This window comes from Manacus vitellinus, unplaced genomic scaffold, assembly GCF_001715985.3.
Source record: "Manacus vitellinus isolate BGI_N305 unplaced genomic scaffold, ASM171598v3 scaffold_16_pilon, whole genome shotgun sequence".
Lineage (NCBI taxonomy): Eukaryota > Metazoa > Chordata > Aves > Passeriformes > Pipridae > Manacus > Manacus vitellinus.
This window is the reverse complement of record NW_021939189.1, coordinates 11247714-11261668: the sequence shown is the minus strand read 5'-3', so window position 1 is coordinate 11261668 and position 13955 is coordinate 11247714. Positions and strand designations below refer to the sequence as shown.

At 40.8% G+C, this 13955-nt stretch overlaps 2 protein-coding genes across 9 annotated transcripts in view; one reads left to right on the top strand and one right to left on the bottom strand.

Annotated features, from left to right (window-relative positions):
- Positions 1 to 4374: 4374 nt before the first annotated feature.
- SLC24A5 (solute carrier family 24 member 5) lies at positions 4375 to 12822 on the top strand. Its single transcript, XM_008925433.2, has 8 exons — positions 4375 to 4585; positions 5995 to 6078; positions 6161 to 6264; positions 6584 to 6684; positions 7436 to 7719; positions 8663 to 8869; positions 11776 to 11877; positions 12428 to 12822. The coding sequence occupies exons 1-8, from the start codon at positions 4375 to 4377 to the stop codon at positions 12748 to 12750; spliced, it is 1416 nt and encodes a 471-aa protein (XP_008923681.2). The 3' UTR covers positions 12751 to 12822.
- The window catches only part of MYEF2 (myelin expression factor 2), a 31585-nt gene continuing 26074 nt past the window's right edge, over positions 8445 to 13955 (bottom strand). For 7 of the 8 annotated variants that reach the window (XM_018069730.2, XM_018069736.2, XM_018069737.2 and 4 more), the window contains one exon: positions 8445 to 13644. In XM_018069730.2, the coding sequence (XP_017925219.1) occupies positions 13481 to 13644 (164 nt within the window). In that variant the 3' untranslated portion in view covers positions 8445 to 13480. The remainder of the gene's footprint in view (positions 13645 to 13955) is intronic. The other variant, XM_018069731.1, reaches the window with a different exon arrangement.

Below are 13955 nucleotides of genomic sequence, written 5' to 3'. Positions count from 1 at the left end.
AATGAACCTATCACCCCTTCCTCAAGTCATGAGATTAGCTTGAAAATAATACTGTCATGTGCTTATTTGCCTCCAGCATTAGATGCTCAGATCCTCATTTTCAAGCTTTCTACAACTATCTATTTGAAAGAAAGAGAAAGCAAGGCAGGATTCTTGTGTGGTTAATGTACATCAAGCTGATGCTTTAAGAAAAACGGCAGCCATCATGAGAGTTGGCAACTCTCAAATTGCTGGTTATGAAGAAAAGAATATTAAGCAGCTATCATCAATCTATCTACATCCAGGAAGTGAGCCATGAAATGCTGACAAAGGGGAATATCTGGTCTGACAATGACGGTATATTTATCTTTTAAATTAAGAATAATGGAGTTACACTGAAGAGACTCATTTTAACTTTGCAACAGTAAAGTATCTGTCTCATCACCTTAGGGTGATATTTGAGCACCTCAGGGTAAGAGGATTTATTCTATCAGCTCTTTTAAAGACCACCATTTTACACAGATAGTTATCACAACACTCCAAAGATGCCACAGGACCTGCATGAACAGAAGAAAAAGAGTGTGGAAACTCACCTTCCAAGCAGCACCAGCACAGCCTCCTGTCACAGTGGTTTGCCAGGTACTCAGTGCCCTTTTCATCCTCAACTTCTCTTCTGCCAAACAGGGATAACACCAGACTATCACAACGGTGTTGGGGTTTGGGGTATTTTTTGAGGATAAAAACATCTTCATGCATTTTGTTTCCCAGCACATCAGGCCTTGTGACTGGGAGCACACTCCAAACCCACACCAGGCTATTTTTTTTACCAACCACTACCAACAAAACCCCCAAAAACCCCAAACCCACAAACAAACAAATCCCAAAAACCAAAACCACAAGGAAAGGATGACACTAATATGTGATTGAAACAGTAGGATGCAGCTTGAGTTATAAGGAAAATTCCAAGTGCATTTATAGTTAAGGAAGCCAGAGAAACTTAGCATTCCTGCACAGGTATGATTACCTGTACCTAAGTTAGCTACAGATTTCTTACTAGGATCTATACCACCTTTTCTTTCCCCAGAAAGACTGGACCCCAACCCCTACAAAAATATTTTTTTTTTGTTACTTTAAGCTAGTCATGGATTGATCATACCATCCCAATATCTTTTCTAGGGACTGGATCCTTCCAACAAGGACTCATGCTCCCTCTAAACTCTGAAAAACTCACCTGCTTTTCTTCTTCATTACCCATGCTCTGTCTGCTGAAATCGTGAAGAAAGTAGGAGAAAAAACCCTCAAGCAATGCCAAGCAATTTCACTGCTTATAGAAAAACTCCATCTTGGACTTCTACAGAAGTACTAAAATCCTACCCCACTCGCAAGAAAATGAGTACTTGTTTTGTGGAGACACAACAGCTGATCCCAATGAACATTTTCTCTCCCACCTGCCCCCTAAATAGCACACAGCTGGGTCACACCTCTAGCCAGCCCAGCCTCCTTTTGCTTTGTGGGACAGCAAACCAACTCTCTGTCCTCAGCTGAATTGAGGAGCATTGAGATGTATTGTAACCAGTTCACACTGGAATGTGGTCACTGGGAAAGGAGCTACAGCTGCTGTATTTTGATGCTCCCTCATCCTTCCAGAGGGTTGTGCTCAGGCAGCCACCCCCGTGGGTGGCAGAGCACCAGTGTTAGTAACCTGCCTACCAAACAGCCACCTCCTCTCTCCTTCAGATGCTCTGGAAAATTTACATATCCATTTATTTTACTACCAGAGAGTGGAACTTTACCTTAACAGCAGCCAAAAATGCAGCAGCATGCATTAAATCTGCACTATTAGTTGACACATCTCAGCTTCACAGAATGTTCTCTCAGACTGCAGTGGCCCAGCCCGGGCAGCCAGTGGTGCTGAGGCCAGAGCATACTCTGGCTGCCAGTGTTTTTGTGCTGGGTCAAGCACGCAGACAGGCAGCACGTGGTTCCTCATGCTGGGACACCAAGGGCTTTTTTCCTATTTGTTGCTCTCTCCAGGCGTGTTCTTGGCAAGGAGGGTGAGAGTGCAGCACCCTCACTCACGACTTCTCAGCAAACTAAGCAGACTTCAGCCTTCAGCAAAATCAAAGCTCTGGCTTTGCTTCAGCTATGCATGGAGAGGGGGTGCCTATAGAAAGGAATTAGAGCTTGAACACCCAGTAAAACCAGAGCAGAGCAAAAGCTTCAAATCCTGAAATCACATGACTGAGCTTTCCTAACCATGCAGTGAGCATGTTGCTGTACCAGAGCTTGTTCCCATCAGAACAGCAGACTCATAAGTACTTTAAAGCTATTAAAAAAGAGTGAGCCATCAAAAAATACCTAAATTGAAATGAAGCAGCTGAAAAACTGTGCTGAAGTTTTAAGAGTAAGCCAATGATAAGTTTCAAGGAAGAGAGGCAGTGGCAAGGAAGCCTCTCACCTTGATAACAAAACCCTTTCTGTTGACCTATGTAAGGCAAGAGCCACCAGTAATTTAGACAGGAAATTTTGTACTGTTTTCTTTGGTGGAAAGTGGGATTTGGAAGAAAATCCTTAAATCTTTCAAAATCAGAATGACTTATTTTCTCCTGAAAATAAACACAGAACTCATTTCTGGAAGTTAGTTGTAACCCCTAAAAATCTTGACTATTAAAATCATTCTTGCTCTAGTAAAAAGCATTCTGGGCCACAGAGGGGTCAGAAATGGGCAACAGCAATTGCTGCAGAATTTGCTGCTCCTGAAAATTTTTCTCTGTGTTCCTATTGTAATAGTGGCTGTACAATTATGTTTCATTCAAACCAAAAGGAAAATTTCCACTTTTTCACCTTATCTCATCTCTTGTATCCTAGAGAAGGGTAGATCACATATTAGCCAAACACCACAGACACAGGGAATGAGGAGAGTTTAGAGGGATTAAATGCAATGGAGCAAAACAATATGCTCCAGTTTGCACTTCTTACTCATAAATGAGGGCATCAGCCCTGCACCTCACAAAGAATCAGAAATAAAACAGGCACCCCAAAAAGCCATGTGGCATCATAAGGTTTGAAATGTTTACACACACGTGTGTAAGTGATTCTATGGAAACACAACTGACTTCCTGAGAAACCAGTAACTGGGGAAGGGCAGGGGGGGCGACTTTACAAAGCTTAAAAGACTGTATTTTACTCTTTAATCCTCAGTTATACACATGACTTCATTGTGGAAAGGTTGCCAGACAAAGGAGTTCAGTGAATTGGGTCTGAAGGGAGGGATTGTGTGTAGGTCTCCGCTCTGCTCTTGCAAAAGTTCACCTAAATTGCACAGTCATCCTCCCCATCTCAGGGGCAGCCCTCTGCTCCCACAGTCCGGCACCGGGATCCTGGTAATCAATGGGAATAAGCAAAATTGTCACAGCAGAAAAAAGGTACGGAGTACCTTTGACCTCCCCAGACAGCCCACGGCACCTGGGTGTCGCGGTCAGCACCTTGCACCAAGACCTCACTCGCCACGGCCAAAACCTCCGCTGTCCCCCAAAGGCAATGCAGGACAGGGCGAGGAGCGCGGCTCCCTGCGGGCCCGTCAGGCGCAGCCCCGGCTCGGGAGGCGCTGCCGCAGAGCCCCGGCCCCCTCCTGCGGCCGGCAGGGAGGGGTGGGACCCTGCGAGGGGTGGCAGGACCCCTGGGGGGGGGGATGGAGGGACCCCTGAGAGAGGGGGCCAAGAGACCTGAGAGGGGCGCGACCCTGCAGAGGCAGCGGGACCTGCGAGGGGCGGCGGGACGCTGAGGACCTGGTGGGCGTGGGACCTCAAGGAGGCACGGCCGCCGAGAGGGGCGTGGGACCTGAGATGGGGCGGTGGGCAAAGGAGGCACGGCGCTGAGAGGCGTGGGCTGATGGGCGGTGGACCTAAGGAGGCACGCCGCCGAGAGGGGCGGTGGACCCTGAGATGGGCGGTGGGGACCTCAAGGAGGCAGCGCCGCCGAGAGGGGCGGTGGGACCTGAGATGGGCCTCAGAGAGAGCTGAAGCACGGCCGCGCTGAGGGCCGTGGGGAGCCTAGAGGCACGGCGTGAGAGGGCGGCGGGACCCCGGGCGGGGGGGACGTGAGGGCAGGGGGGGGCGGGGGGCGCGGCCCCGCGTGACGCTCGCGCCAGCGGGGCCCGCCGCCGCGGGGCTCGAGAGCGGCGCTCGCGCGGGGCCGGCGATGCGGCGGGCGCGCGGCGGGCGCGGCGCTTGCTGCTGGTGTGGGCGCTCGCGGCTGGGGAGCGCGGGCCCAGCGCCCGGCGGGAGCGCGGGTACGGGCGGAGGGGCGGGCTCTCGGGGGCCGGGCGGCATCGCTGCCCTTCTCAAACAGCGAAACCCACCGGAGCTCCGACCCGCGGAATTGAAAGGTGTCGGGATGTGTAACACTTCTGTGCTCAAATTTTCAGAAAACGGGACACGCTGTGTCCTCTCGTCTTCATCGGAGTTTCCTGAAGGATTTTTCACGCCGCAGGAGAGGAAGGATGGAGGGATCGTTATCTACTTCATAATTATCCTGTACATGTTTTTGGCCGTGTCCATTGTGTGCGATGATTACTTCCTACCCTCCCTTGAGATCATCAGTGAATGTAAGTGACATCCTGATCTTTTCCCTGTAAAACTGAGCAGCTTGGTGCTCAGTTCTCTTTAAACATTCTCTTAAAAACATTCTCTTTTAAAAAACTTCAAAGTTTGAGTGCTCTGAAACAAAACCAAACAAGCTTCAGTCTTTCTGCAGACATATCAATACAGTATTTAATTTGATACACAGGATCAATATTAGCTTGAAAAAACCTTCTCCGATTAAACTGCACAGGTATTCATTTAGCATTTGCTTTCTTTCTGACTGGAGGAAAATCTTAACACTTCCTCAGTATTAACTAAACTGACAATGTAACTCTGGGGTGCACAGTGGCATGTCCAGGTTACTAGGAAAAGAAATAAAAAAAGGGGGGGGAAGGCTGGTGTGTGGAACCAAACCAAGAAACCAAACCTCTCCCTGTATTAGAACATAGGAATTTAGCACCTGTCTAGAGTTTCTTTCTATGAAAGTAGTGAACAAGTAGCAGGATGAGCTACTGTTTACATATTAAAAGTATGACACAGGAAGCAAAGGAATACTGTGGTTACAATGGTTCTCTGACATCTAATCAACCTGTACCAATTCCCCTGGCTTAAGCAGACCACTGAATTAAAGAGATGGTCTTGGCTGGGAGTTCAGCTTTTCACTGCCAAGAATTAAAAACATTCCTTAGGGAAACTCATCCCTGAACACCAGAAAACATTCTCCAAACCAGAACACTTACAGAAAATGTAAGTTTAAACACTGCTGTAGAGCTGATTTTTTTTTTAATTGATGATAATTAAGCATTTGTCAGACTTCCTGCATGGTTGGCCAAACATCCCTCTTCTTTGTGCAGAAGACTTGATCCCCAGAGTGAGTTACATTTCAGGAACAGTCAACTTACCAGGACAAAAATCTCATTTCTTTCAAGCAAGACACAGGCTTTTATACTGTCCATACGAAGTGAAAATTTGTTTTTAAGAGTGCAGCACAAATTTGCATGTAACTAGTGCTTCTGGTATGTGAAGACACAGTAGTATAGATTTCCCTGGAAGACAGATAGACTTGATATGGATCATGTAACAATATCACACCAGTTCACGGAATTTCCCCACAATTACTACCCATATGAAACACAGTTGAAGCCTGCTTACAAATGCCTATTTTACAAGAAATATGCACATGATCTCAGAAATTCATTATCAGTACCTCTTTTCTTGTATTTAAACTAATTTCAGTAACAAAGTTAGAAATAAACTAGCCCAATAAATGAGGTTAGTTTTCAAGATATTATTTCATGAATCTCAAATAAATGCATTGACTGTACAAAAGTAATGAAAGTTCATTCTATTAAACTGTAGTAGCATCTAACATTAAATACTAATACAAGTAAAGGGTACAGACTACTGAAGTATCAATTTGCTCTATACCCAGGCCTTGGCCTCTCTCAGGATGTTGCTGGAGCAACCTTTATGGCTGCTGGAAGCTCTGCTCCAGAGCTTGTCACTGCTTTTCTAGGTATGTTTTGACTCCTTAGAACCTAGAATTCTTTTCCTTGTGTGTTGAACTGAAACATACCAGAAAGTCATTTTCCTTATAGGAGCTTTTGTGACAAAGGGAGATATTGGCGTCAGCACCATCCTTGGATCAGCAATCTATAATCTTCTTGGTATTTCTGCAGCTTGTGGACTGTTTTCCACTGTGGTATGTATCAACTTTGATAGTTCTGCTCCCAAGAGCCTAATAGTTATCTATTCTCATTTTCCAAGAAAAGCCAAGGGAGACTTACTATGACAACTGCCAAGTTTATTATTTAGTAGCAAAACCAGCATGTAATCAGTTTTAAGATAACTTGCTATGAAAGTTTTTAAAAACACTAACTTGTTAAATATCATACTTAAGTCATTCCTAAGAATCTTAAATTTTTACATAATATAGAAACAACATATTGATGCAGCATTTACAGCACTTAGTGAAAGTATTACAGAGAGGTTTAAGAAAAGTAAATGACTCTGATCTGCAGGTTTCCAGGCTATCCTGTTGGCCGCTGTTTAGAGACTGTCTGGTCTATACAATCAGTGCAGCAGCAGTCCTTGCGATGATCTCTGACAACAGAATTTACTGGTAAGAGCACAAGCTGTGTTGAATTCATGTTGACTGGAGATTAGCGAGACAGTGTTTTGAAAAACAAACAAAAACCCCCAAACTTCAAGTAGCCTGAACTGCCGTTCACTAACAGAAATAAACATCCTGTTGGCTTTAAAAAACAGAAAGTCACAATGCTTGTAAAGATTATTACCTAAACATTCAAACTCTGCATATTTATAAAGTTTGATCTGCATAGGTTTGTCTGTACAGACTTCACAATTTCTGTCACAACTGTTCTAGCATAGCAATTAGTGTTCATCATTTACTCCTTTTGAGCCTTTCCTTTCACAGCAGAATAGTTCACAAAAACATTTGTCTGCCAGAAGATCATGAGTTTCTGATGTTGCAACTCTTCCATCAACACCAAAACTCTTGTTACCTCAAAAAGACAGTCAGGTCCAGCACTAAGTCTCTTGAAGTTTCTAATTTAACCATCACATGAAGACTCAGTTTTGCAAACATCAGGAAGATGTTCAGTCAGTAAGATTCCCTGGGAAACATGCAGCTATACAATACACAAACAAGATTCTGCAGGGGAGGGGAATTAATCAAACTGCTGAAAGACAGGGGGACACTCACAAACTTCCATGACATCAGCCATACAACTGCAAATAGATGCTTTTGTGTGTTTTCCTTTTGCTACTCATGCAAATTTTCTCTCTCTACTTATCCCAGCCACTGGGTTCTTTTATACTACATGTTACATAAAACCTGTTTTTCATTCTAGGTATGAAAGTGCATCCTTATTATTGATATATGGGTGTTATATTCTGATACTGTGTTTTGACATTAAAATCAACCAATACCTCATGAAAAAGTTCAGTCCCTGCTGTACATGTTTTACAAAAGCTATGGAAGAGAATGCAGAGCAGCAGCCACTGGTTGGATGGAGGGAAGAGAGTGGACCTCTAATCCGTCAGCAGTCAAGGACAGACAGTGGAATTTTTCAGGATGAGCTGGACTACTCTCACCTTTCTACAAGCTTACATGGGCTTGATGAAATCTCTGGAGGTACAAGTACTATTACAGCTGTCTCTAGCACTCTGCATGCCTGTCTGCATCAGTTCTAATCAAGAGCAGATTCTGAGATAGTTTTAAGATTTTGTTCACAGAAGAACTCCAGCATAGTATTTAAGTAAATAATATTCTAACCTGGAATATAAAATTAAGCAAAATCAGACCGGTGGTATTTATATGAAGTTAATTGCTAGAGAATGTAAGCATAGTTGCTCATTTTTGTCATATTAGAACTTCTAACCGTCTTTGCTGTGTATATTTGAAACTTCCCAGCAATGCTGCTTGTAAAATGCACTACCACCTGACAGCCACACTGGTACTGTACTAATAGATGCTATTTTCTTATGACAATGACACATTCATAGCCCAAGAGATGCATCATATCAGAAGGAATAGCTGTGATGTGGCCACAGGCCATGTTTCTTCTTAGGCAAAAAAACAGTAGTTTTTTTGGGAAATGTTATGGGTAAACCTTTATAGAGAAGTTCATTTTTCATCCACCTTGGTGATGTGGTAATAAAGAACATTTTAATCATAGAGTACCAGGTTGGAAAGGGACCCCAGGGATCACCTGGTCCAACCTTTCCTGGCAAAAGCACGGTCTAGAGAATATGGCCCAGCACCTGTTCAGCTGAATCTCAGAAGTGTTTAGCACTAGGAATCCATCACTTCCTGAGGAGATCATTTTAGTAGCTGATTATTCTCATTGTGAAAAATGCTTTTCTTGTGTACAAGCAGAATCTCCCCATGAGTAACTTGATTTCAAAATTTTGTCCAGAGTGATGCAGGTACTGGGCAATACTACAGCTGGAACTTGAGGAGGTATTTTTTACCTTTTTTCAGTATTCTCACAAGTAAAGGACAGTAATATACTGTATGCTATGGATTCAAATTTAATTAATGCTACAATTTAAAATAGTTACTTTTTCTTCACCAGATCATCCAAATGTCTTCACCATGCCTGAAGCAGATATGAAGAGAATTTTGTGGGTGTTATCGCTTCCCATTATCACACTACTCTATTTGACTATACCAGATTGCAGAAGACAGTTTTGGAGGAACTGGTTCATGGTGACATTTTTAATTTCAGCAGCATGGATTTCTGCAATAACTTATGTTCTCGTATGGATGATAACAATAGCAGGTAGGTACCCAAAGTGCTCCTGCTATACAGCATCAACCAACCAAGAATCACTGAAAAAACATTTTCTCCCTGTGAAGTTTCCCTTTCCACAACCGTCAGTTTAGCAACTCAGACTTCACTGTAAAAAAACACAACAAGGAAAACCCAACAGAAACTTATGTTTGACTGCTTAGTTGGCCACCCTCTTCCATCTAATGATGGAACACTTTTGAGTTTAGCTGCTTCACACTACTTACCATCACAGGAAGGAGGATTTGTTTCTGTAGCTACAAAAAACCAGCCTATATTTAAAAAGAGTTTCATTAAACTGCTCATTAAGGGAAACAATTAGATACACAGCAATAAACTTGTCATGCTGAAGGCTGACAAACACAAAATCCACAAAGACTGGAATTAGAGGTTAAGGTTTTTGGAAAAGATCTGTTATTTCTGCACCTGTATTTTTCATGAGTGCTATAGTAAGAGACTTGGCATTAAATTAACTGCCAAAAAACGTCCCAAATTTTTGTACTATATTATTTCAACTATAGCATCATGTGTTTATTAACCATTCTTGATGTGTGTGTGTATGTAGATCTCTTACAAATCTGCATCATCAAAAACTGAAGCAGTGAAAGGATTGTGTTTAAGTGAGGGAAGGGGTATGAACTTGTGTGTAAAAACATTCTACTAAATGTTTTAAGGTACCTTAAGGTATTAAAGGTCTCCTCATTTCACTATTTCTCCAGTCAGCTTTAAAGAAATCAAGTTTTTAATTTTAAGAACAAGCAGAAAACAAAACTCTAAACCAGAAGGAAATTTTACAAAGCTTGCCATTTCCACCTTATAGTTCACTAATCCTACTCAAGCATTGTGCTAGCTCAGATATGAATAACTCCTTGTTCAGTGCAGAAACAGACCTACATGTTTGGTAAACCTTTGAGAAATAACTAGTAAATGGCTGGATACAACAATCACCACGTTCACCCCTTGGTCAAATAATTTTCCAGTTGTATCTAAAGAGCAAGGGTTCACTGTTCACTGTCTGGATGCTAGAAGCCTTTGAAACAGGATTCAAGTCAAAGTTATTGCTGTTCTACAAGACAAAGCATTAATTCATATGAAAGCAGGTACAGTGGAGATTCAGTAGTGTATTAGTTCACCTTCAACAGTCATCACAGGCAGTACTGGGGTCTTTGGCCCACTATTTCTAGGTAAAATATGTTCTACTTACATGTTAAAACACTAAAAGTTACACACACATTATATTCAAGTCCAGATTCTTTCATGAAGGTTGACTCAAAGATTCTATCGTTGCATAATCAGCCTATCAGAATTGTCACAAAGGTGTCACAGCTGGGGACTAAACTTAGATGGTCAAGAACAAACCTACCTCAGTACACCTTTCTGTTGCTAGCAAAGAAAATCTGACTACTTATAGCAAGACATTGCCACTGATACACAAAATTAACTAAAGGCTAGAAAAATAATACTATTCTATCTTTATGGTCAGTTGCCAGAAAAAAAAAAAACACAACCCTACACATTAAATAGAAGATAAATCTATCTAATAAAAAGAAAAATTAAATTCTCCTGAGTTTATATTCTGTCTTATAACCTTCAGAGGGCTAGAAACTACTGTTGGGTACATAAGGCTGGCTCATTCATACTTCACCTTGGTTTGACCCATTATTTTCCAGCCTGGATGGTTTATAAAAGTTGATTTTGTTGGTCGCTCATCCTACAAATCTGTTAGGAGCGATGGAAGGATAAAGAGAGTACAAATTCTGCAACAGGATCATGTTAGTCCCTCTGAACCAACAAACAGTTTCAAACATAAATTTACTGGGCTGCTCTAGACTAAGATGGTAAGTAATAAACAAGCATTGCTGACCTAGCTTAGAGCACTGCCTCTTATTTTATTAAAATTGCTCTTATTAGAGTTGAAATACTGCAAGTAAGAATTCAGATTTCAACAATAAAAAATATTAAGATAGTTTTTAGTGAACAAAAAAGTTTAAGAAAAACTAATTACTTAATAGCTTGAACAGAGGTGTCAAACACTTCAGCATACTGACCATTGTGAATGGTACAACTGCTAAAATGGTTTTGATGAATCCCTGTATTTTAACTGAAAAATTAACAGAGTCACAGGACATGTGGGGCTAAGAAAAATAGACAGTGGGGGAAAAATAAGCTGCCCTTTTAGTAACAGTTTAAAACTTTTCTTCATTTAAACAAGTATTTACCTAACGGAACTCACACTTCCAAAGGGTTACTTGTACTTACAAGTCATATAAAAATTCTGCATTTTGATTCTTCCAAATCCAAGTACTTTCTAATTGGAGCAAAATGGTAAACATGTAGTTGAGACAGTTTTCTCCTAATATCTTAATGACCCTCCTACCCAAGAAAATTCATGTGCTTTTCCCCTTCCCCTTTAGAGAGGGTGATTATAAGAGTTATTGCTTCATAAGTCTTTCGAACGCTAACGAGGAGACGCCCAAAACTGTAAGAGAGACTATATTTTCTAAAGTTGAAAGCAAAAAGAAAGAAAAAAAAGTAGTTGTTAGATATTTAAACATCTACTTTATCTGCAAGAAAAAATTCATAACTGCTATTTTCTTGACCACTGGAGACATTCCACACAGGTCTTTGAGAAACTTAAGATGGTTACTATACTACAGTTCCTTTTTTATTTGATCAAAGAACAAGGACAGGATGGTATTTCTTTGTTGTTCCTCTTGTTTTGAACTGCTTTGTGATTTAGTCATTTCATATGTAGTCAAGTTAGCTGACACATTCCATTTGAAATTACCATATGATTACTAATTCTTTCTTTAGCAAACATAGTGCAAAGCACTGTCTTTGGATGAAACCTAACTAAAAACATACTTGCATTTTCCACCGTTATTTATCAACTGCAGGTGAAACACTGGGAATTCCAGAGTCAGTAATGGGTCTCACATTACTAGCAGCAGGAACAAGTGTACCAGATACAGTTGCAAGCGTGCTGGTCGCTCGAAAAGGTAAAGATTTTAGTATTCCGCCTCATGCCAATGGATGTGTTTAAGAGGTATGAAGAAAAAAAAAGAATTCTAGTCAACACTTCCAGGAATTCAAGGAGTAACTTCAAAATTTGTGCTCCAGATTCTAGAGCTTAAGTTTACTAAAAATAAATAAATAGCTTACCTGAAAAAGCTGTGGCTCAGACATTTCAAAACTTCTCAGAGTATCTCAGAGAAGTATTCTAGATTGATCTATTTGTTGTTGATCAAGTATTACAGTTTTACTGCAGAACACAACTGTAGGTCTTGGTATTTTAAACTTAACTGGACCTTAGCCTGTCTAGCTTATTTTAAGTGCAACTGTGCAGATGCTGGTGATTTAGGGAGATATTTTTATGGTTGTGGTACCCAAAACCGTGTTCTGTAGAATCATGACTACAGTTCCTTCGATGCAAAATCTGAAAAGAGTGCTCTGTGAGAAACTGAGGGCTGACAGTCTGTTCCTCCAAAACAGTTTGGTAATTTCATCCAATACAATTAAGCAAACTTATTTGCCTTTCTTCTTTTACAGGAAATGGAGATATGGCTATGTCTAACATTGTAGGATCCAACGTATTTGATATGCTCTGTTTGGGAATACCCTGGTTTATAAAAACTGCCTTCATAAATACATCAGGACCCATAGAAGTGAACAGCAGTGGTCTGACATACACAGCCATTTCTCTTATCTGTTCTGTTGTTTTTATTTTTCTGGCAGTTCACCTAAATGGCTGGAAAATAGATAAAAAACTGGGAACCATTTGTCTTGTACTGTACTTAGTATTTACTGTACTAGCAATTTTATACGAACTTGGCATCATAGGAAACAATCCTACAAGGGTCTGTGGTAACTAGTTTTAATCAGTGATTATACTGATGAAAAAAATTAAAGCAGGAGGAAAAGATCAGTTTCTTCATTTAGTCAAAATAAAATAAAATAAAAAAACCAACTCCAAACTCCCACTGGGCTCTAAGTCTTATATACAGAACTAAGTCATGTCATCAAAGTAATATTAAGAACAAAAACATCACAGCTTAACTGGAGCCCTTTCTTTTAGAGTCAGGAATTACAGTATGACTACAACACACATATAAAACCAAAATCCTGAAAAATAAAAAGACATCTATTTTTTACATTACAATGTTGATACACACTGAAGGGCAAAAATAAAAACCAGAAAACACTAAATAAATCCCACTATGCAGTCTTGAGATTAACAGAGAAAATGGCTTATTTTATTAAAAACAGTATAACCATTCATTTAAACTGAATGACTAGAGACACTTGGCCTAATTTTCCAAAGGCACTGAGCATCCAAACCTTCCACGGTCAACAGGGACCTGCAGGTGCTCAGTGCCTCTAAAAAAACAACAAAAATCAGGCAAATTGTCTTTAAAAACCAAACATAGTAAGATTCAGTTAACAAGTATCACAGTATATTAAACACTATACTGTTAAAGGCTGGTGGGATTTAAAAGTTCCTTTTTTACATCTTTTGTAAGCATACAATGTTACTAAAAATGACTTGCTAAGATAGAGAAGCTAAACAAGACATAGGAATGTTCCTGAACACAGAATTTTAAATTATGCATTGCGATCCAAGCGGACATCAATTTCTCTGCCACTGATTTTTATGCCGTTCATTATCCTACAGGCCTTTTCAGCAGATTCTGGTGAGTCAAATCTGACTGTTCCACAGCCCTTTGATTTTCCATTCTCCATTTTTATTTCTGCAAACATTACATGACCTGAATAAATAAGTTAAACAGCAGTTATTTCAAGTCCTCAGTGCACTAACAACTTAGAGAACTCAGAAGTGATAAAAAAACATTTCTAAGTATAATCTAGGGGAACATATGAAACTGGCACTTCCAAACTGATGGTACATTCACTCATTCAGGCAAGGGGACATGGGACAAAACAGCAGTGAAGAATCCAAATTATGATCCACTATTTCAAATCTTCACACCAGCATTAAGAAGAAGTATAACTATGCCTGTATTTGACCTCAAGTTTGAAACAAAGTGCCCTGTAAGACTCAGAGAAAGGTCTGTGTTTC